The 24,421-nt window shown below is 48.4% G+C and overlaps 1 protein-coding gene across 2 annotated transcripts in view; it reads right to left on the bottom strand.

The window, feature by feature from the left end:
• The window catches only part of FOXK2 (forkhead box K2), an 81,251-nt gene extending 74,361 nt beyond the window's left edge, over positions 1–6,890 (bottom strand). For both annotated transcript variants that reach the window (XM_035302248.3, XM_035302249.3), the window contains exon 1: positions 6,324–6,890. In XM_035302248.3, coding sequence (XP_035158139.1) covers positions 6,324–6,733 — 410 coding nt within the window. In that variant the 5' untranslated portion in view covers positions 6,734–6,890. The remainder of the gene's footprint in view (positions 1–6,323) is intronic.
• Positions 6,891–24,421: the final 17,531 nt, after the last annotated feature.

Genomic DNA, 24,421 nt, shown 5'->3' with positions numbered 1-24,421 from the left:
TACTGAACACCAGGTGAAGCAGAAGCAAGCTGACTGCTGGGTTTTTAACTTAAAGTAACAATTATTCTAAAATAGCTGCACTGTATTCCCTATGTCTACAAATCAGTGATGATAATATATCTCGATTTGCCAAATGAATTTTTTTTTTGAGACGGAGTGTCACTCTTGTCACCCAGGCTGTAGTGCAGTGGTGCCATCCCAGTTCACTGCAACCTCCACCTCTTGGGTTCACTCGATTCTCCTGCCTCAGCCTCCCAAGTAGCTGGGATTACAGGCCTGAGCCACCACACCTGGCTAATTTTTGTATTTTTAGTAGAGATGGGATTTCTCCATGTTGGCCAGGCTGATCTCGAACTCCTAACACCTCAGGTGATATGCCTGCCTCAGCTTCCCAAAGTGCTGGGATTACAGGAGAGAGCCACCACACCCAGCCAGAATTTTTTCTTTAAACTCTCTACTAAAAATACAAAAATTAGCCGGCATGGTAGTGCACGCCTATAACCCCAGCTCCTCAGGAGGCTGAGGCAGGAGAATCACTTGAACCCAGTTGGCGGAGGTTACAGTGAACCAAGATTGCACCACTCCACTCCAGCCTGGGCGAGAGTGAGACTCCGTCTCAAAAAAAACAAAAAACAAAATACTTAACAGTTATTAAAGGCAACTGCTATGTACATTGAGCAACTCTTCAAAGTGCAAAGCGGCATTTGCCCTCTGCTATGAACCTCCCTTTATTTATGCCAACACATGCCAACTCCTGCGTCCCAGGCTCAGCTCCACTTACAAGCTTGTCGGGAGTTTCCGGTCGCAAAACGAAGGCATTTCAGGCACCCTTGCAGCCCTTCAATACAGAAACACACCACATCTACCTAGTAGCTCTGTTCTGACCAGCTCTGCTCAGCTCTTCAAATAAGACAATTTCATTTTCTTTTCTGCTGGGAACTGTCCTCCTTCACACCTGGTCACCTGTCCACTTGGCCAAATAGCTGACCAGGCCTCAATTCCATTTCTTGGTGGTTCCTTCAGCCACTTCACCTCGGTGGTCAGGTTTCCACTCTTCCTAACCCTAATCTTAAGGCTGCTCTCCTTACCAGGCCCCCTTACACCTCTACTCCCTCCTTACTCTCCAGCCTTCCGTCCAGCCTCCTTCCCTATCCTGGAGACAATAGCCCTCTCAAAGGCTGCCCAAAACTTTCTGATTGACAAGCCACGCCCCTAAGCCATTGCCTTCCCAGGACCCCCTCCTTCTTACTTCTTTCTGGTACTGGTATTCTCCAGGAACCGTGGTTCTGCCCATCCGCATGGAGTAGGACAGAACCACTGTGTTCCCTCAATTCATTTCTTGGGAGTCTCCACCTGGAAAGCCTCAGAAGCCACTGGCTGCCTGTTCACCTTTCCAGTCTTCACCTTGGAAGATACTGTCTCTGATTTAATGAGCAAGTCTTCAAATGTGACATTACCAAACACAACCTGCAAATTACAATATGCCATATAAGAAAGTGTTGAATTATCACTAGGTAGAACTGATAGGGAGTTCATTTGGCATGGGGTCACTTTCCTAAATAAACACAACTTTAGGTATCATATTAAATACTTGTAGTCAACTGCAAATTCAACTTCTATTTATATTTGACTATTAGATATTCTGGGATCTTACTGATCAAAATGTGTCAAATTCATTTGACATTTTCAAACTATAAACTGTTAAAGAGTTGTCTATTTTTATTCATAAATTATACTTAGTTTGTTACCATGACAACAAAAATAGCAACAACAAACCCAAACATTCCTGTCCAATTGATCTTCCTAAAAAACACTTTACTAGTCAGTCACAGGCTCCAGACCAGGCCCTTCAACAAATAAGAACCTTGTCTTCGGCTAGGCACAGCAACTCACGCCTGTAATCCCAGCACTTTGGGAGGCCAAAGCAGGCGAATCACAAAGTCAGGAGTTCAAGACCAGCCTGGCCAACATGGTGAAACCCCGTCTCTACTAAAAATACAAAAAATTAGCTGGGCATGGTGGCGCATGCCTGTAATCCCAGCTGCTCAGGAAGCTGAGGTAGGAGAATTGGCTGAACCCAGGAGGCAGAGGTTGCAGTGAGCTGAGATCGCGCCATTGCACTCCAGCCTGGGTAACAAGAGCGAAACTCCGTCTCAAAAAACAATTAAAAAAATAAAAAAAAAATTAGCCAGATGTGATGGCGCATGCCTGTTGTCCCAGCTACTTGGGAGACTGAGGCATGAGAATTGCTTGAACCCGGGAGGCAGAGGTTGCAGTAAGCCAAGATGGCGCTACGGCACTCCAGCCTGGGCGAGAGCGAGACTCTATCAAAAACAAAAACAAACAAACAAAAAAACACCATGTCCTCCAACAGGTCATTCTTCATTCTCTCACTGTCCAAAATAAAAACGCTCCGCACCAGACCTAGGCAGACCTCACACTTCAGCTGCTCCTAAATCTGCTCCAAGGTCCTTTGAGCCTGAATTCCAGCTTCTCCAGAGCCAGGGTCCAGGGCCAGCCACACCTGTGAGGCTACCTCCACCTGCTCACCTCCAGGAGCCCTGCCCAGGTGGCCCAGAACATCCCCATGGAGCCCACCCTACAGTCTCTCAATCCCAGTAACGCCTGTGACTCCAGTAATTCAGAGGCTCTGAGAAAGGAAAACGTCGCCTTTCTTTACACACACCCCTGCATACTGTGTATCCAAAAATCAAGGACTTATTTTCCGGAAAACCACACACTCTGACACTCTCATGCACACTGAGCCCCCACCCATCCACACTGGGATCAAGGCTCCCCAGCCACTGTGGAAATGGTACTTGGATCCACATCTTAGCCAAATGATTAAAATTCAGCAGCCAAGGACAGGATCATAGTCCTCATTCTTCCCTCTTCCCCCCCCAAATTAATACATTACTTAGTATTTCAATGAAATGAGCCACACTTTAAACATACATTACTCATATACTCTTCCAAATTTTGATAACTTTTAATATAAATTCAAAATGTAAATTAAATTTGAAGTTGGAATTGGAATAAAATCATTATGGTTCAAATAAGAGGCCAACCATGGGTTGTTACATTATTTTCTAACATACAGTGATGTTTAATTCAGTAGGCAAATCTGAAATAAGCATTAAGAATATTTCCGCCCTGCGGGGTGCAGTGGCTCACACCTATAATTCCAGTATTTCAGGAAGCCGAGGCAAGAGGATCATGAGGTCAGGAAATCGAGACCATCCTGGCCAACAAAGTGAAACCTTGTATCTACTAAGAATACAAAAATTAGCCTAGCGTGTTGGCACACAGCTGTAATCCCAGCTACTTGGAGGCTGAGGCAGGAGAATCAGTCGAATTGAGAAGCAAGTGTTGCAGTGAGCTGAGATCGCGCCACTGTACTCCAGCCTGGGAGACAGAGAGAGGCTCTGTCCCAAAAAAGAAAAGAAAAGAAAACAAAACAAAACAAAAAGAATATTTCGGCCTTTACATAATTACTCTAAGCTGCATGTGCTTCTAAGCTTATATATTTAATTTGATTTTTAAGCTTAAAAAGAACTTGTATCATTAACCTGAACACCAGAGCTTAAATTCAGGAAAAAAAAATTTTAGGGCTGGGCACAGTGGCTCATGCCTGTAATCCCAGCACTTTGGGAGGCTGAAGTGAGCAGATCACCTGAGGTCAGGAGTTCAAGACCAGCCTGGCCAACATGGTGAAACCCAACTCTACTAAATATACAAAAATTAGCCAGGCGTGGTGGTGTGGTGCACATCTGTAATCCCAGGTACTCAGGAGACTGAGGCAGGAGAATCACTTGAACCTGGGAGACAGAGGATGCAGTGGGCCGAGATCATGCCACTGCACCCCAGCCTGAGCAACAAGAACAAAAAACTGTGTCTCAAAAAAAAAAAAAAAAAAGAGATTTTAAAACAATTTTTCTGCATTTCACTGGTACCAATTCTTTACAATTTATTCCATTAACGTGTGTTACTGCCCTACACCAAAACCTTGGAAACGATGCCCTACAAAAAAAGGAGGTACTAAAGTATCTCTAGGATAGTAATTTAATTCACATTGTACAAATGCTAAAATCCCTTCTGTAAAAAAAGGCCATTAATTCCGCTGTGTACACAGTACAGGCAGAGGTTCCCAGGCCCATGAGAAGTCCAGGATTCATGTCAGCCTCACTGGCCACAAAACCCTGAGCACAAGTGGGAGGCCCAGCCTTCATCTCACTGCCCTTCTTACTCAGCTCTACTGCAAGGCTCATTCTTTCAAAAGGTCTGAATTTGGCCAGGCAAGGTAGCTCACGCCTGTAATCCCAGCACTTTGGGAGGCCAAAGCAGGCGGATCATGAGGTGAGGAGATCAAAGACCATTCTGGCCAACAAGGTGAAACCCTGTCTCTACTTGGCGTGCAACTGTAATCCCAGCTGCTAGGGAGGCTGAGGCTCAAAAATCACTTGCATACAGGAGGTGGAGGTTGCAGTGAGCCGAGATCCCGCCATGGTACTCCAGCCTGGCAACGAAGGGAGACTCCGTCTCATAAAAAAAAAAAAAAAAAGGTCTGAATTCTGGTCCCTCACTGAAAGGTCAATTTATCTCCATGTTTATCATGTTGGTATTTGTAGAAGTCAATTCAACACAAATGGTTCTGGCTGAATGGTAAGAATTTTCTTTAAAAACTCAAAATCACTGCCAGGTGTGGTGGCTCACACCTGTAATCCCAGCACTTTGGGAGGGGTGGTGCGATCATAGCTCATACCTGTAATCCCATCCTGGAATGCAGTGGTACAATCAGTTCACAGCAACCTCAAACTCCTGGGCACTGGAGTCAGAGGATCACTTGTGCCCACTGAGGCTGTGGTGAGCTATGATTTCAACAGTGCACTCCAGGCTGCATAAGAGATCCTGTCTCAAAAACAAAAACAAGCGAAAACTCAAGATCCTCACAACAGATGGATAACTTCCTTTGTTGTGACACAGTATTTTGCAAAAAACAAACTGTCAGATTATAGAACAGCCATTAGGCCCCTACCACTGACTTTATACAGTCTACAGTATAAACACACATAAACAGCATTTTGATTTGAAAATAACATACTTGGTCAGCTGGCTCACGCCTGTAATCCCAGCATTTTGGGAGGCCGAGGTGGGTGGATCACGGGGTCAAGAGTTTGATACCAGCCTGGCCAGCATGGTGATGCCCGCCTGTAATCCCAGCTACTCTGGAGGCTCAGGCAGGAGAATGGTCTGAACCCAGGAGGCGGAGGTTGTGGTGAGCGGAGATGACGCCACTGCACTCCAGCATGGGCGACAGAGAAAGACTCGTTTAAAAAAAAAGGAAAAGAACATTCTTTAAAATGCTACTACCAAAGTTTAAGGAATGTGCTGGTACACCTTTCCATGCTAAGAAACAGCACAGCACGTGCACACACACCACGCACGCAAGTCCAGAAGAAAAACAACAACTCTTACCAGCATCTCCAACAACTGAAAGCAGTTAAAAATTCCAGTTTGTGGACAAAGGCTGTACTTGCAATGAGCTAGAAGCGAACCCCTAAGAAATAATTAGCATTTCCTAGAGAGCAAGTTTGTGTTTCAAGCAGAGTAAATGATACTTCACAAAACCACAAGACCACGCTAACTTGTTTTGCAGCAGGATTGACAGTTCCCTATGAGGCTGACTTAACACTCTACATGACCTTACAATAATTCCTAATCAACTGTCTTTTTTGTAAAAGTCATGTGAAAAGTATCCAGTTTTCCCTGAATTTTAAGGTTCAGAGCACAGATTGAAACTCCATCATGCTTGAAGAGTTTTCCATTTTAGGCTACAGAAAACAAGGCGGGGGAAAGAGATGGAAACACCGCAGTCTTGAAATAGCTCACTACTGAAAACGACTAACAACAACAACGCGACAACCCTTTACCCGTTAGAAGACACAGATTTTAGCCCGGGGCAGTTCCTCCCGCTGCACACCGGTTAACATTTCTGTTGAGCGCGACCTGCCGCTGGCGAGGAAGAGCGCAGGCAAAGTCCCCGCACGCACAGAACCCAGAAACCCTAACCCGCGCGCACAGCCGCCCGCAGCCCCAGCGCCAGGAAGAAGGTCGGGGGGCTGCACCTGCAGGGGGTACTCGGAGGGCGCCGGTCAGGGCCGGGGCGGGTCGGGGGTTGGAATCCAGCCGGGGTGACGGGCGGGGTCTGGGTTCGGCTGGTGGTCCCTGCCGTGGGTGGTCCCGAGCCCGGGCGCGGGTCCCGTCCCGTCCCGGCAGGCGCCGCAGGCCGCAGACCCCACCCGCCCCGCCCCGAGGCTACTCACACGCGCGGCAGCTGCAGCGGCGGCGCCCCGCGCCTCTGGAACACGCCGTCCACGAACACGCCGTTCTTGCCCAGGCAGCGCAGGTAGAAGTCGCCGCCGGCGTCGGGCCTGGGCTGCGCGGGCGGCGGCTCCGGAGCGGCCCCGCTATGGCCGCCGCCGCCGCCGCCCGGGGGCGTGAAGATCTCGAGGTGGCGCCGGGAGATGAAGCTCGAGTGACCCATGCTCACGTCCACCGAGCCCTGCGACGAGTTGCGGCCGATGGTCACCGAGCGCTTCTTCATCAGATACTCGAACTCGCGGCCCTCCAAGCGCGCCACGGCCCAGCCGCCCGGCGGGGACCCGCCGCCCCCGGGCCCGCCGCCCGCGGGTGGCGTGCCCGCGCCCGAGAGCGCCGCCGCGGCCGCCGCCATGGGCCTGCGTGAGGGCCCCCGGGCCGCTCCGTGCGGACGCCGGTGGCGCGGGCCGAGGCCCAGGCCACGCGGGTCGTCGGCCGCCGCGCACGGGAGCTGAGGGAGGGGGCCGAGCCGAGGCCGCCGGCCGGCGAGCGAGGGAGCGGCGGCGAGGGGCGGGAGCACGCGCGGCCGCGCCACCGAGCCGGCGCGCCGGGGCCGCCCCGCACTGACGGACGGCCAGGCAGACCAATAGGGGCAGCGCACGGCAGTGGGGCTACCGAGGCGGGCCAATGGCAAGACACGTCGAGCCGAGCGCCCCGCACGTCCGGCGGCGACGCCCCGACGCAGTCCCGGCTCCGGGCGCCGCGGAAAATCCGGAGCGGACTGTCGGGAGCTCGCGCGGGATCGGGGCTGACGCTGGGGGTGGCGCGGGAGCGGGCGCGGGGCCCGGGCCCGGGGTTCTGAGCTGGGTCTGGCAGCTTCTTGGACGAGGCGGGCAGGACCAGGCCCAAGGTCACAGCGGGCGCCTGGCACGCGACGGCCCCGAACCCGGCATGGATCCCGGGATGCGGATAGGCCGCGGCTCGGTGCGCCCAGGCCCGGCCGCCGAGCGACCTTTTCCCGGCGAAGTACGGTACCGTGGCGGAGGGGCCGCGGGCCGCGTGGCCTGAGATCGCGGGGACCGGCGACAGGTTCGTTTTGAACCAGCAGCTCCAAGACCCGATGTGGTTGTCTTTCCTGGCCAGCCGGTCACGTCATCGTGTCAAGGTGTCCTGCAAAATACCCAGAAGTTCTGAATCACTTTCACTTAACTGTCGTCAGCACACGGTTTAAAAATATACACGAGGGCCGGCGCGGGGCTCACGCCTGTAATCCCGACACTTTGGGAGGCCCAAGCGGACAGATCACTTGAGGTCAGCACTTCGTGGCCAGACTGGCCAACATGGTGAAACCCCATCTCTACTAAAAATGCAAAAATAAAAAAAATTAGCCAGGCGTGGTGGTGCACGCCCATAGTCCCAGCTACTCGGGAGGCTGAGGCAGGAGAATCACTTGAACCTGGGAGACAGAGGTTGCAGTGAGCCGAGATATCGCCATTGCACTCCAGCCTGGGCTACAAAAGTGAAACACTACCTCAAAACAAAACGAAACATATATACGTATGCATACACATATATATATACACGAAACTGTCTTATGAACGAATAGTTAATATCTTAAGCAATTTGATACTAACAGGTTTTAAAATAAACAGAATTTTGCCAGTGTTTAAAAAATTATAAGGTCCCTTCTAAAACAAGATGATCAATAGTCTAGATGTTTACTAATCAATGAAACTCCTGCCATTAAAAAGAAAAAAATCCTGTAAATGTATCTCACAGCTACTTAACCAGTTGTGGAGATGTTCAAGGTTCAGGATCCTGAAACGTGTACAGCCTCTTAAACAGGGATGTCAGTATCAGCCCTAGAAACCATGGCTTGGGCAACAATCGCATCTTCACAAAACTGAAATAGCAACAAATCACACCAATTTAAGTCTCTGCTGGGGAGGGACTGAATTGTCACACTTCCAACATGGTGGCTCCTGCAGGGTGGGTGACAAGAAGATTCTATTACAGGTTATAGCAAACATCCCAGAGTTCCTCTATTTGCTGCGTGTTAAATAGCAAAGAACAATTAGAAGAGTGAACTGATTTAGGTACAGACGCCAGGTGAGGTGGCTCATGCCTGTAATCCCAACACCTTAGGAGGCCAAGGTGGGTGGATCACTTGAGGTTTGAAGAGACCAGCCTGGCCAACATGGTGAATCCCCATCTCTCCATCTCCACTAAAAATACAAATATTAGCCAGGCGTGGTGGCGCGCACCTGTAATCCCAGCTACTTGGGAGGCTGAGGCAAGAGAATTCCTTGAATGCAGGAGGCAGAGGTTTTGGCGAGCTGAGATTGCACCACTGCATTCCAGCCTGGGTGACAAAGACAGACTCTGTCTCAAAAATAATAATAATTTAGGTACAGAAAGAGTTTAGTGTGACTAGAAAGACTTAGAGGAGACTGGACTTAAACAGAGCAGAATAAAGTGGACATCCTGAACAGGAACTGTTGCATGGAGGCCCCAGGCAGAAGACACTGGGGGCAGTTCACACATTTTTTATTTGTTCAATGTGTAAAACCTTTTTCTTTTCTTTTCTTTCTTTTTTCAAGACAGAGTTTTGCTCTTGTTACCCAAGTTGGAGTGCAATGGTGTAATCTCGGCTCACAATGCAACCTCCACCTCCTGAGTTCAAGAGATTCTCCTGCCTCCGCCTCCCTAGTAGCTGGGATTACAGGCATGTGCCACCATGCCCGGCTAATTTTGTATTTTTAGTAGAGACAGGGTTTCGCCATGTTTGCCAGGCTGGTCTCAAACTTCTGACCTCAGGTGATCCGCCTGCCTCTGCCTCCCAAAGTGCTAGGATTACAGGTGTGAGGCATTGTGCCTGGCGATACATGTCTTAACAGCCATATATGTGTTTATAATTACAGTACAAATTCCTTCAGTTTCAAACTGCCTTGGCAGGATGTCCTAAGGAAAAAAAAATTGTTTCATTAAATATTCACTTACATATTAGAGGGACTTTTTTCTTTTCTTTTTTTTTTTTTTTTTTTTTTTTTGAGACAGAGTCTCACTCAGCCCAGGCTGGAGTGCAGTGGCCCAATCTCTTCTCACTGTAAACTCTGCCTCCCAAGTTCAAGGGATTCTCCTGCCTCAGCCTCCCAAGTAGCTGGCATTACAGGCATGTACCACCAAGCCCAGCTAATTTTTATATTTTTAGTAGAGACGGGGTTTCATCGTGTTAACCAGGCTGGTCTCAAATTCCTGACCTCAAGTGATCTACCTGCCTCAGCCTCCCAAAGTGCGTGGATTACAGGTGTAAGCCACCATGCCCAGCCATATTAGAGGGATTTTAGGACGTATCGAGATAACTATGGAAATGACAAATGGGAAGTGTATCATTAAAAAAAAAAAAAAAAAAAAAAACACAGGCCAGGTGCGGTGGCTCACACCTGTAATCCCAGCACTTTGGGAGGCTGAGGCAGGTGGATAACTTGAGGTCAGGAGTTCAAGACCAGCCTGGCCAAGATGGTGAAACCCCATCTCTACTAAAAATACAAAAACTAGTCAGGCATGGTGGTGTGCGCCTGTAATCCCACCTAGTCAGGAGGCTGAGGCAGGAGAATTGCTTGAACCCAGGAGGTGGAGGTTGCAGTGAGCTAAGATGGCATCACTGCAGTCCAGCTTGGGTGACGTAGCTAGACACTGTTTCAAAAAACAAAACAAACAAAGAAAAAAAAATGCCATACAGGGAGCAGCACATGCTGCTGGCTAGGAAGGAGTGAGGGCTCACTACTATAACCCTAGCCCTTTGGGAGGCCAAGGTGGGAGGATCACCCAAGCCCAGGAGTTTGACACCAGCCTAGCAACATAGTGAGACCTTGTCTCTATTAAACAAAAAGAAAAAAGAAATTAAGGAAGGGTAATGAAAAGACATTTTCAGATCAACAAGAGCTGAAAAATATCAGCAGAAGGCCCAGGCTTCAAAAAAAAATACTAACAGAAATTATTATGTTATTTTATTACTTTTTTTTTGAGATAGAGTTTCACTTTGTCACCCAGGCTGGGGTGCAGTGGCATGATCTCAGCTCACTGCCATCTCTGCTTCCTCTGCCTGGGTTCAAGTGATTCTCCTGTCTCAGTCTCCCACGTAGCTGGGATTACAGGGGCACACCACAATACCTGCCTAATTTTTGTATTTGTAGTAGAGATGGGGCATCACAATATTGGTTAGGCTGGTCTGGAACTCCTGACCTCAGGTGATCCACCCACCTCAGCCTCCCAGGGTGCTGGGATTACAGGTGTGAGCCACCATGGTCAGCCAACTAACAGAAATTCTTCAGACCAGAGGAGAATAATCTCCAGTGGAACCCCAGTTCTGCACCAAGAAATAAAGAACGCCTGAGAAAGAGGCTATTTTAAATTATTTAGGCCAGGCACAGTGGCTCATGCCTATAATCTCAGCACTTTGGGAGGCCAAGGCAGGAGGATTCCTTGAGCCCAGGAGTTTAAGACCAGCCTGGGCAACATAGTGAGATCCCATTTCTAAGCTTAAAAAAAAAAAAAAAAAAAAAGGCCAGGCATGGTGGCCTGTGCCTGTGGGGCAGGGTAAGGAGGCAGGGAACCGAAGGCCGATTCACACTGACTTCCTAGAACTAAATCAAAAGGAAAACCCCAACTTCCCACGTTTAAGTAACAAAATGATCAGAGGCTACTCCCTTTCAAACCCTTCCCCACTTTCTGTGTGGCAGATGGAAACTTGGAAGTACCTCTCATTGGCTGCTTTCTGCAACCAATCAGACTGATCACAGCTACTACTTCATTTGCATGGAGTGTACACCAAGTGGCCAATGGAGACCCTCTAAGGGGTACTGGACCCCAGAAGATTCTGTAACCAGGGTTCTTGAGCAGCTGCTCGGGCACCCCCAACCTGTGAAGTGTACTTTCATTTCCAATAAGTCTCTGCTTTCATTGCTTCATTCTTTCCTTGCTTTTGTGGGTTTTGTCCAATTCTTTGGACAAAAGAACCTGGACTTGTAGTCAAGACCCCCCACAGGCAACACCTGTAGTTCCAGCTACTCAGGAGGCTGAGGTGGGAGGATCACTTGAGTCTGGGAGGTTGAGGCTGCAGTGAACAGTGATGGCACCACTGCACTCTAGCCTGGGTGACAGAGCAAGATGCTGTCTCAGAAAATAAAAAATAAAATAATAACTTATGTAAAAGATTACTGAATGAATGCTTCAAGCAAAAAAAATCTTTTTTTTCTTTTGAGACAGAGTCTCTGTCACCCAGGCTGGAGTGCAGTGGTGCAATCTTGGCTCACTGCAACCGCTGCCTCCTGAGTTCAAGTGATTCTCATGCCTCAACCTCCTGAGTACCTGCAACTACAGGCACACACCACCATGCCCAACTAAGTTATATTGTTATTATTATTATTTTTGAGATGGAGTCTCGTTCTGTCACCCAGAGGGGCTATCTCAGCTCACTGCAACCTCTGCCTCCCTGGGTTCAAGCAAGGTGCATGCCACCACACCTGGCTAATTTTTGTTTTTATAGAGATGGGGTTTCGCTATTTTGCCCAGGCTGATCCTGAACTCCTGGGCTCAAGTGATCTGCCTGCTTTGGTCTCCCAAAGTGCTGGGATTACAGGCATGAGCCATCACACCTGGCCAGAAACTTTTAAATATCAGCTCCTGATAACAGAATCCACTATCCCAATGAGGTTCTTATATACTTCAATGTGGCTACTGGGACTGAGGAACTGAATTCTTAAATTGTACTTAATTATAATTGATTTTATTTTATTTATTTATTTACATTTTTTTGAGACAGAGTCACTCTGTCACCCAGGCTGTAGTGCAGTGGTGCGATCTCAGCTCACTGCAACCTCTGCCTCCTGGTCCAAGTGATTCTCCTGCCTCAGCCTCCTGAGTAGCTGAGATTACAGGCACCTGCTATGACGCCTGGCTAAACAAAATTTTTTTTTGGTATTGTTTAGTAGAGACACCAGCATTTTCCTATGCTGGCTGGGCTGGTCTTAAACTCCTGACCTCAAGTGATCCAGCCACCTTGGCCTCCCAAGTGTTGGGATTACACACTCACCTGCAAAATAAGCTGGAGCACTGAGTGATGTCGGAAGGCCTTTCCGTCTCTAACTCTCAATTCTGAGGCAGCTTTGGGGATACCCCAGGATGCTACCTCATTTGAAAACACTGTTGCTAGAAGAAAATGATATTCAAACAATCAGGAAAAGTACTTTCAATAGAAAACTCAGGAAACTGGGAAGACCTGATTCCTCCAGTGTGTAGGCTGAGGCCATCCCGTTTGGAGGAAGTGTCTTCAGAGTTGAGTCTTACTCAGTCAACACATGCTTGTGTGGCATCTGCTGCATGCCCAGTACAGCTTTCAGGCCTCTAGCTCAGGCAGTCCTCACTCCACACCTCTGCATGCCGAGTGCTCTTGCTGCCTCATGTCACAGATGGGCATGGGGGGCACAGAGGTCAACTAACTTGCCCAGACTCTGGGCAGCAGAAATAAGGCTTCCTATGTGTACCACTTACAATAAAAAGGGTTGCTTACTAATGTTAGACTAACTGAATTGTTATACTCTTACTTTTTGAGACAGGGTTTTGCTCTGTCACCCAGTCTGGAGTACAGTAGCACGATCCCAGCTCATTGCAGCCTTGACCTCCCAGACTCCAGTGATCCTCCCCCATTAGCCTTCTACGTAGCTGGGACTACAGGCACTCACCACCATGCCTGGCTAATTTTTTTGTATTTTTTGTAGAGACGAGGTTTTGCCACATTGCCCAGGCTGGTCTCGAATTCCTGGGCTCAAGCGATCCACCTGCTATGGCCTCCAAAAATGCTGGGATTGCAAGCATGAGACACCACACCCAGCCTTATTTTTAAGTTTTAAATTTCATTGTTAATATTTTAGACAGGGTCTTACTCTCACCCAGGCTGGCGTACAGCAGCGTGATCATGGCTCACTGCAGCCTGCACCTCCTGGGTTCCTGTGGTCCTCCTATCTCAGCTTCCTGATTCCTCATAATAGCTTGGACTATAGGAGCACACCACCATACCCAGAAAATTTTGTGAATTTTTTTTTTTTGTAGAGACAGGATCTTGCCATGTTGCCCAGGCTGGTCTTGAACTCCTAGGCTCAAGTGATCCACCTGCTTCAGCCTCCCAAAGTCCTGGGATTACAGGCATGAGCCACGGTGCCTGGCCTTATCATTATTTTTTAGCCGTAGAGCCTTTCTCTGTTACCAAGGCAGGAATGCAGTGGCATGATAATAGCTCACTGTATCCTTGAACTCCTGGGCTCAAATGATCCTCCCGCCTCAGCCTTCCAATCAGCCGGGGCCACAAGTGCACACCACCACATGCCCAGCTATTTTTTAAATTTTTCATAGAGATGAGGTCTCACTATGTTGCCAAGGCTGGTCTGAAACTCCTGGGCTCAAGCATTCCTCCCACCTTAGCCTCCCAAAGTAGTGCTGGGATTACAGTTATAAGCCACCAAGCCTGGCCTACTTTTCATTTTCTATGAAAGTGTGGTCAATGTAGGTAGGCTGGGCACAGTGGCTCATGCCTGTAATCCCAATACTTTGGGAGGCCAAAGGAGACAGGTTGCTTAACACCAGGAGTTTGAGACCAGCCTGGGCAACATGGCAAAACCCTGTCTCCACAAAAAAAAAAAAAAAAATACAAAAATTAGCTGGGCATGGTGGTGTGTGCCTATTATGGTCCCATCTATACAGGAGGCTGAGGTAAGAGGATGACCTGAGCCCAGGGAGGTCAAGGCTGCAGTGAGCTGTGATCACACCACTGCACTCCAGCCTGGGCATCACAGTGAGACTCTGTCACAAACAAACAAACAAACACAGCCTTACTTATGTGACTTTCTCTTTTTGACAATTCAGGAGTCCTGTGGGTTCTGCTGTAGCCCATAATTACAACTTGGAATACTACTCCTTCACTATCAGAGCCTTTGTGAGAAATACCTGTTAATATATAGTTTACCCTGATTGTTCAATGAATTATATTCATATAGACTGCTAAACAAAATAAATGTATTCTTGAATGTTTGCTAAACTGATATTATATCCCCAGATTGATCTATAGAATCAGTGTCATTTCAATCAAACTGTACCAGGATTTTCTGTAGGAACTGACATGCTTGGTGTAATATTCTTATGCAAATGTGAAGGACTTAGACCAGCCAACACGATCTTGGGAAAAAAGAACAAAGTTGGAGGGCTTACAGCACCCAATTTTAAGAGTTAATATAGGCCAGACACGGTGGCTCATGCCTGTAATCCCAGGGAGGCCAACATGGTGAAACCCCGCCTCTACTAAAACTACAAAAAAAAAAAAAAAAAAAAAGCCAGGTGTGGTGGCAGCTGCCTGTAATCCCAGCTACTTGGGAGGCTGAGGCAGGAGAATTGGTTGAACCTGGGGGGCAGAGGTTGCAGGGAACCGAGACGGCGCCATTGAACTCAAGCCTGGACAACAAGCAAGATCCATCTCAAAAAAACAAAGAGTTAATATAAAGCTATAATAATCAAAATTGTGGAATACTGGCATAAGAGTGGACAACTAGATCAGTGGAACAACATAAAAATCCGGAAATAGACCCCCACATAGTCAATTTATTTATTTTTTTTAGACAGAGTCTCACTCTGTTACACAGGCTGGAGTGCAGTGGCGCAATCTCAGCTCACTGCAACCTCTGTCTCCTGGGTTCAAGCAATTCTCCTGCCTCAGCCTCCTGAGTAGCTTGAATTACAGGCACCAGCCACCACACCGAGCTAAGTTTTGTATTTTTAGTAGAGACGGGGTTTTACCATGTTGGCCAGGCTGGTCTCAGACCCCTGACTTCAGGTGCTCCACCTGCCTTGGCCACCCAAAGTGCTGGGATTATAGGTGTGAGCCACTGCGCCGGCCAGTTGATTTTTGACAATAGTGCCAAGGTTGTTCAATAGGGAAAGCAAAGTCTGTTTAATAAACAATACAACAAAAACGGGGTATCCGGTTAAAAATGTTGCCAAATGCCAGGGGTTCAGCCTAGGTATGGTTGATCACCGCACGGAAAGTCAATTACTGAGATAAGTATTGCCAGGGAAGAAGGCTTTATTGCAGGTGATGTCAGCAGGGCAACAGGAGACCAGTCTCAAATCCATCTCCCCCACACACTAAAGTTAGGGGTTTATCTAGCAGGGAAGGAATGTAACTACATGTGAGAAATAGGGAAGGAGGGAGGGGTAAGGAAGAAGAGGTGGTGAACAGGCAGCTGGGAGTGGTCGAATTTAGGGTTCTGGAAAGTTGTAGCTCTTCAATACCATCTGGGAGGCCTGAGGGTTGGATTCCTAAGAAAAGAACTCAGATATGAAGTTTCTTTTTTTTTTTTGAGATGGAGTTTCACTGATTACCCAGGCTGGAGTGCAATGGCATGACCTCGGCTCACCACAACCTCCGCTTCCTGGGTTCAGGCAATTCTCCTGCCTCAGCTTCCTGAGCAGCTGGGATTACAGGCACATGCCACCGTGCCCAGCTAAATTTTTTGCATTTTTAGTAGAGACGGAGTTTCACCATGTTTACCAGGATGGTCTCGATCTCTTGACCTCGTGATCCACCTACCTTGGCCTCCCAAAGTGCTGGGATTATAGGCTTGAGCCACTGCGCCCGGCTAAGATATGAAGTTTCTTAAGCTTCAAGCCCAGGAGGGTTAATGTCTATGTTTAGCCAAAACAAAACACAACACGACACTGTAAATATCAGTTCTATGGGAAAATTGGGCCTGTTTCAGTCATCATCATAACAGCAACAATAGAAGCTCCAATCCCTGCCTCATGCCATACATAAAAATAAAATCAAGGCTGAGCACAGTGGCTCCCACCTGTAATCAATCCCAGCACTTTGGGAGGCTGAGGCAGGCAGAGCACGAGAGGTCAGGAGTTTGAGATCAGCCTGGCCAACATGGTGAAACCACATCTCAAATTAACTGGGCGTGGTGGTGGGCACCTGTAACCCAGCTACTCAGGAGGCTGAGGCAGGAGAACCGCTTGAACCTGGGAGATGGAGGTTGCAGTAAGCCAAGACCGAGCCATTGCAATCCAGTCTGGTGACAGAGTGACACTCCATCTAAAAAAAGAATAAAATAGGCCGGGTGCAGTGGCTCACGCCTGTAATCCCAGCACTTTGGGAGGCTGAGGCGGGTGGATCACGAGGTCAAGAGATCGAGACCATCCTGGTAAACACGATGAAACCCCATCTCTACTAAAAATACAAAAAATAAGCTGGGCATGGTGGCGCGTGCCTGTAATTCCAGCAACTCAGGAGGCTGAGGCAGGAGAATTGCCTGATCCCAGGAGGCGGAAGTTGCGGTGAGCCGAGATTGCGCCATTGCACTCCAGACCGGGTAACAAGAGCGAAACTCCGTCTAAAAAAAAAAAAAAAAAAAAAAAAGAATAACATAGGGCCAGGCACAGTGGCTCATGCTTATGATCCTAGCACTTTGGGAGGCCAAGACGGGTGGATCATGAGGTCAGAAGTTCAAGACCAGCCTAGCCAAGATGGTGAAAGCCCATCTCTATAAATCAAAAAAGAAGAAAAAGAAATAAATATAAATTAAAATAAAATAAAATTGAGGTGAATCATAGAGCTATATATAAAAGCTAAAAGTATCATGCTCCCAAAAATTAAAACATAGGAGACTCTTGGCTGGGCTTGGTGGCTCACCCCTGTGATCCCAGCACTTTTTTTTTTTTTTTTTTTGAGTCAGAGTTTCACTGTGGTTACCCAGACTGGAGTGCAATGGCACAATCTCGGCTCACTGCAACCTCTGCCTCCTGGGTTCAAGCAATTGTCCTGCCTCAGCCTCCCGAGTAGCTGGGACTATAGGCACGCACCACCATGCCCAGCTAATTTTTGTATTTTTAGTAGAGACAGGGTTTCACCTTGTTGACCAGGATGGTCTCGATATCTTGACCTCGTGATCCACCTGCCTTGGCCTCCCAAAGTGCTGGGATTATAGGCGTGAGCCACCGCGCCCGGCCTATCCCAGCACTTTGATAGGCTGAGGTGGATGAATCACCTGAGGTGAGGAGTTCAAGACCAGCCTGACCAACATGGTGAAACCCCGTCTCTACAAAAATACAAAAATTAGCCGGGCATGATTGATGGTGAGTGCCTGTAATCCCAGCTACTTGGGAGGCTGAGGCAGGAGAACTGTTTGAACCCAGAAGGCGGAGGTTGCAGTGAGCCGAAATCACACCATTGCACACCAGGCTGGGTGACGGGGAGACTCTGTCTCAAAAAAAAGTAAAAAAAAAAATTTTTTTTTTAAGATGGGGTTTCACAATGTTGGTCAGGCTAGTCTTGAACTCCCGACCTCAGGTGATCCGCCCGCCTTGGCCTCCAAAGTGCTTGGATTACAGGCATGAGCCACCATGCCCAACCAAAAAAAATTTTTTTTAATTAAAAAAATAAAACATAGGAGACTGTCTTTGTTCTTTTTGGGTAGGAAAAATTTTCTTAAGACCCAAAAAGTGATAACTACAAAAGAAAAAAATGATAAATTAATTTTATAGGATTAAAATACATTTTGCTCATCAAAACAATAAAAAACATGAAAACATAAGCCACATGTTGAGAAAATATTCACAATACATGTATCTGACAAAAGTATCCAATCAGAATTTTTTAAAACCCCTGTAACTCCCTAATAAAAAGAAAACCTAATTTTCAAAAATAGGCAAGAGACATGAAAAGCTACCTCACAAGAGAATATACATAAATAGGCCATAAACAGATGAGAAAATGTTCAGTGTCATTTGTCATCGGGGAAATGCAGATTAAACCCATAGGAAGGTCAGGTGCAGTGGAGCCAGCTGGTAGTTCCGGCTACTTGGGAGGATGAGGTGGGAGGATCACTGAGGCCAGTTCAAGCCTACAGTGAGGTATGATTGCACCACTGCACGCTAGCCTGGGCAACAGAGTGAGACTCTGTCTCTTAAAAAACAAAACAAGCAATAAAATAGGCCAGGCACAGCTGTTCACGCCTGTAATCCAAGCTCTTTGGGAGGCTGAGGCAGGCAGGTCACGAGGTCAGGGGTTTGAGAACAGCCTGGCCAACTAGTGAAACTGCTTTCTACTAAAAATAAATTAGCGGGTCATGGTGGTGTGCACCTGCAGTCCCAGCTACTCAGGAGGCTGAGGCAGGAGAATCAGTTGAACCGGGAAGGTGGAGGTTGTGGTGAGCTGAGATTGCACCACTGCACTCCAGCCTGGGCAACAGAACAAGACTCTGTCTCAAAAAAATGAAAATAAAATAAAATAAAATATAAGCTATGATTTAAAAAAATGGGCCAGGTATAGTGGCTCATGCTTGTAATCCCAACACTTTGGGAGATCAAAGCAGATCACCTGAGGTCAGGAGTTCGAGACCAGCCTAGCCAACAAGATGAAACCCAGTCTCTACTAAAAATACAAAAATTAGTTGGGTATGGTGGTGGGCACCTGTAATCCCAGCTACATGGGAGAATCACTTGAACCTGAGAGTGAGAGTCTCTCTCTCAAAAAAAAAAAAAAAAAAAGAAATGTCTCTTTTTTTTCTTTGAGATGGAGTCTCACTCTGTTGCCCAGGCTGGAGTGCAGTGGCACAATCTTGGCTCACTCCATCATCCTCTGCCTCCTGGGTTCAAGTGATTCTCCTGCCTCCGCCTCCCAGGTAACTGGGACTACAGGTGTGGGCCACTGTGCCCGGCTAGTTTTTGTATTTTTAGTAGAGATGGGTTTTCACCTGGTCTCAAACTCCTGACCTTGTGATCCATCTGTCTTGGCCTCCCAAAGTGCTGAGATTACATTGTGAGCCACCGCACCTGGCCAGAAATAAGTCTTTTTTAAAAATGAGGCCAGGCGTGGTGGCTCATGCCTGTAATCCCAGCACTTCGGGAGGCCAAGACGGGCAAGATCATGAGGTCAAGAGATTAAGACCATCTTGGCCAACGTGGTGAAAGCCCATCTCTACTAAAAATACAAAAATTAGCCAGGCACAGTGGCACACGCCAGTAGTCCCAGCTACTCAGAAGGCTGAGGCAGGAGAATCGTTTGAACCTGGGAGGCAGAGGTTTCAGTGATCCAAGATTGTGCCACTGCACTCCAGCCTGGCATCTGGCAACAGAGAGAGACTCTGTCTCAAAAAAATAAATTAAATAAATAAGGCCGGGCGCAGTGGCTCACGCCTATAATCCCAGCACTTTGGGAGGCTGAGGCAGGTGGATCACGAGGTCAAGAGATTGAGACCATCCTGATCAACATGGTGAAACCCCATCTCTACTAAAAATACAGAAAATTAGCTGGGCATAGTGGCGCGTGCCGGTAATCCCAGCTACTCAGGAGGCTGAGGCAGGAGAATTGCCTGAACCCAGGAGGCGGAGGTTACGGTGAGCCGGCACTCCAGCCTGGGTAACAAGAGTGAAACTCCAACTCAGAAAAAAAAAAAAAAAAAAAATGAAAACCCCTCTATGCCCTAGAGGCTCATCGATCCAGGGTGGGAAACAGGTGAGAAAACAGGCAGTCCTGCTCACAGTCAGCTATGGAGGAAGAGCAGGAGAAGAACTGCTTCTCACCTATGGAGGAAGAAGAGGCATGGAGAGAATTCCCATGGTAAAAATCAGAGTTGTAAAAATGTAAACAGCATTCAACCCAATAATTAACACGTCTGGGGACCTAGCTAATAGAAGCGATCCAAAATAAGCTTTAAACAAAACTTTATTCAGTTTAAATTCACTTCAAGCCCATATTTGTTGACAGCTGTAACCTCAGAAGACGCTACTTCATGCTGGAAATAAAAACAAGAAGAGGCAGGACGTAGTGCTCAGGCCTGTAGTCCCAGCACCTTGAGAGGCCGAGGCGGGAGGATCCCTTCAACCCAGGGTTTGAGACCAGCCTGGATGACAAAGCAAAATTTGTTTTTAAATTAGCTGGGCATGATGGCACGTGCCTGTAGTCTCAGCTACTTGGGAGGCTGAGGCAGGATCATTCGAGCCCAGGAGTTTGAGTGAGCTGAGATCACATCACTGCACCCTGGCCTGCGTAACAAAATGAGATCCTGTCTCTAAAAAAAAAAGAAAAACAAAAACCAAAATACTTCTAGACATGCCTGGACATGGGCCAAGTGCACACACAGGTTTCCCAGCTGACTCCTGAGATGCCAAGAAACGAGGACACTCCAGCAGCAACACCAGTGCCCAGGTCTTCACTCCAAACGCTGTTCTTTACCAAAATCACCAGTGCCAGCCACATGCACACCCAGTGCCCAGGTCTTCACTCCAAACGCTGTTCTTCACCAAAATCACCAGTGCCAGCCACATGCACACCCAGTGCCCAAGTCTTCACTCTCAACCCTGTTCTTCACTAAATCACCAGTGCCAGTCATGTGCACATCCAGTGCCCAGGTCTTCACTCCAAACCCTGTTCTTCACCAAATCACCAGTACCAGCCACATGCACACCCAGTGCCCAAGTCTTCACTCTGAACCCTGTTCTTCACCAAATCACCAGTGCCAGCCACATGCACACCCAGTGCCCAAGTCTTCACTCTGAACCCTGTTCTTCACCAAATCACCAGTGCCAGTCATGTGCACACCCAGTGCCCAAGTCTTCACTCTGAACCCTGTTCTTCACCAAATCACCAGTGCCAGCCACATGCACACCCAGTGCCCAAGTCTTCACTCTGAACCCTGTTCTTCACCAATCACCAGTGCCAGTCACGTGCACACCCAGTGCCCAAGTCTTCACTCTGAACCCTGTTCTTCACCAAATCACCAGTGCCAGCCACGTGCACACCCAGTGCCCAAGTCTTCACTCTGAACCCTGTTCTTCACCAAATCACCAGTGCCAGCCACGTGCACACCCAGTGCCCAAGTCTTCACTCTGAACCCTGTTCTTCACCAAATCACCAGTGCCAGCCACATGCACACCCAGTGCCCAAGTCTTCACTCTGAACCCTGTTCTTCACCAAATCACCAGTGCCAGTCACGTGCACACCCAGTGCCCAAGTCTTCACTCTGAACCCTGTTCTTCACCAAATCACCAGTGCCAGTCACGTGCACACCCAGTGCCCAAGTCTTCACTCTGAACCCTGTTCTTCACCAAATCACCAGTGCCAGCCACGTGCACACCCAGTGCCCAAGTCTTCACTCTGAACCCTGTTCTTCACCAAATCACCAGTGCCAGTCACGTGCACACCCAGTGCCCAAGTCTTCACTCTGAACCCTGTTCTTCACCAAATCACCAGTACCAGCCACATGCACACCCAGTGCCCAAGTCTTCACTCTGAACCCTGTTCTTCACCAAATCACCAGTACCAGCCACATGCACACCCAGTGCCCAAGTCTTCACTCTGAACCCTGTTCTTCACCAAATCACCAGTGCCAGCCACATGCACACCCAGTGCCCAAGTCTTCACTCTGAACCCTGTTCTTCACCAAATCACCAGTGCCAGTCATGTGCACATCCAGTGCCCAGGTCTTCACTCCAAACCCTGTTCTTCACCAAAATCACCAGTGCTCCTTGGACAAATGTTAAGAAACTGCCAAACCGGCCAGGCATGGTGGCTCACGCCTGTAATCCCAGCACTTTGGAGGCCCAGGTGGGTGGATCATGAGGTCAGGAATTCAAGACCAGCCTGGCCAACATGATGAAACCCTGTCTGTACTAAAAATACAAAAATTAGTTGGGGATGGTGGCATGCACCTGTAATCCCAGCTGCTTGGGAGGCTGAGGCAGGAGAATCACTTGAATCCAGGAGACGGGGGTTGCAGTGAGCCAAGATTCTGCCGCCGCACTCCAGCCTGGGCAACAGAGACTCCATCTCAAAAAAAAATTTTTTTGTTTGTTTTTGGATGGGCATGGTAACTCATGCCTGTAGTCCCAGCTACTCAGGAGGCTGAGGTGGGATGATCCCTGGGGCCCAGGAGTTGGAGTTCACCTGGCCAATGAGGCTGGCCAGGAAGATCTGAGGCCCAGCCACAGGCCTCAGGGCCCCAGGTAGGGGAGTGTCCATCCTGCCTCCTGGGGCAGCACTGGAGAAGGCGTGTGCTGGGCTCTGCAGTCCCTTCCACCCAGCTATGCTATGGCCAGATGTCAGGTGCTCACCTGGCCAGAAGTTGGCCCACAGGGTTCCTGTCCCCCTGGCAACAGAAGCACACAGGCTGGGGAAGATCAAGCTTTGAAATACTTGCCAGTACCCAGTCTGGACCATCCTCCCAACATCAGACCCCCATACTGTGAGCAGAGAACCTGCTCTCGAATGCTGGTCAGAATGGGAGCTCTCTCCTGGAGGGCAGTCTGTGGAGCTGGCCCTGCTACTGCAGTGGACATTTTGCTGGATTAAACCATTTCTTGGAATGGCCGTGCTGGCAAGGCACATGCCCATGGCAGCACCCACCGTTAGCCCTGGAGTGTAGGTCACATCAAGACTTCGCACATCTGAAACATGCAGTTGTCCTGACCAATTCTGGAAGTTCCAGAAGAAAAACATTGAAATTGCTAATAACACAGCAAAAATAGCTGAAGAGCTGTGTATTCTTGGGACAGAACCCTTCACACACTCAGAAGTTGGTATGTGTGATGTATTGTTATTTTACTTATATTTTGAGACAGTCTTGCTCTGTCGCCCAGGCTGGAGTGCAGTGGTGTGATCTCTGCTCACTGCAACCTCCACCACCCGGGTTCCAGCAATTCTCCTGCCTCAGCCTCCTGAGTAGGTAGGACTACAGGCACAGGCCACCATGCCCAGCTAATTTTCTGAATTTTAGTAGAGTCAGGGTTTTGCTGTGTTGCCCAGGCTGGACTCGAGCTCAGGCAATCCACCTGTCTGGGCCTCCTGAAGTGCTAGGATTACAGGCATGAGCCACCACTCCTGGCCAAAAGTATTTTAAAGTATTTTTTTAAACAGAAAAACTGCTACCTGATGTTGGTTAATCTTTCCTAAGACTAGACATTGCCTATGTTAGTTGTTTGTATAGGTTTCTTAACCAGACTGACATTACCTACATCAGACAGACACTCACATCAATGAATATTTTTGTTGTTTGTTGAGACCAAGTCTCATTATGTTGCCCAGGCTAAAGTGCAGTGGCATGATCTTAGCTCACCACAACCTCCACCTCCCAGGTTCAAGCAATTCTCCTGCCTCAGTCTCCCAAATAGCTGGGATTACAGGTGCATGCCACCATGCCAGGCTAATTTTTGTATTTTTAGTAGAAACACAGTTTCACTCTGTGGGCCAGGCTGGTCTCAAACACCTTACCTCAGGTGATCTGCCAGCCTCGGCCTCCCAGAGTGCTGGGATTACAGGCATGAGCCACCCCACCTGGCCTAATTTTTGTATTTTTCAGTAGAGACAGGGTTTCACCATGTTGGCCAGGCTGGTTTCAAACTCCTGACTTCAGGTGATCCACCCACCTTGGCCTCCCAAAGTGCTGGGATTACAGGTGTGAGTCACCATGACAGCCCTCCCCCGTTTTTTAAATTGTGAGACAGGGCCTTGTTCTGTCACCCCAGGCTGGAGTGCAGTGATCAATCACAGCTCCCTGAAGCCGTGAGCGCCTGGGCTCAAGGGATCCTCCTGCCTCATCCTCTGGAGTAGGAACCACATTCAGCCTCATCTAAGTCAGCATCTTTTAATTTTTTTTTTGAGATAGAGTCTTGCTCTGTCGCCCAGGCTGGAGTGCAATGGAGTGATCTCAGCTCACGGTTGAAGCGATTCTCCTGCCTCAGCCTCCCAAGTTGCTAGACTTACAGGTGTGCGCCACCATGCTGAGCTAACTTTTTTTTTTTTTTTTTTTGAGACGGAGTTTTGCTGTTGTTACCCAGACTGGAGTGCGATGGCACGATCTCGGCTCACCGCAACCTCCGCCTCCTGGGTTCAAGCAATTCTCCTGCCTCAGCTTCCCGAGTAGCTGGGACTACCGGCGCGCACCACCATGCCCAGCTAATTTTTGTATTTTTAGTAGAGATGGGGTTTCACCTTGTTGACCAGGAGGGTCTCGATCTCCTGACCTCGTGATTCACCTGCCTTGGCCTCCCAAAGTGCTGG

Source organism: Callithrix jacchus, chromosome 5 (assembly GCF_049354715.1).
Source record: "Callithrix jacchus isolate 240 chromosome 5, calJac240_pri, whole genome shotgun sequence".
Taxonomy (NCBI): Eukaryota; Metazoa; Chordata; class Mammalia; order Primates; family Cebidae; genus Callithrix; species Callithrix jacchus.
Note: the sequence above shows the minus strand (reverse complement) of the source record. Positions and strands in the feature narration are given on the sequence as shown.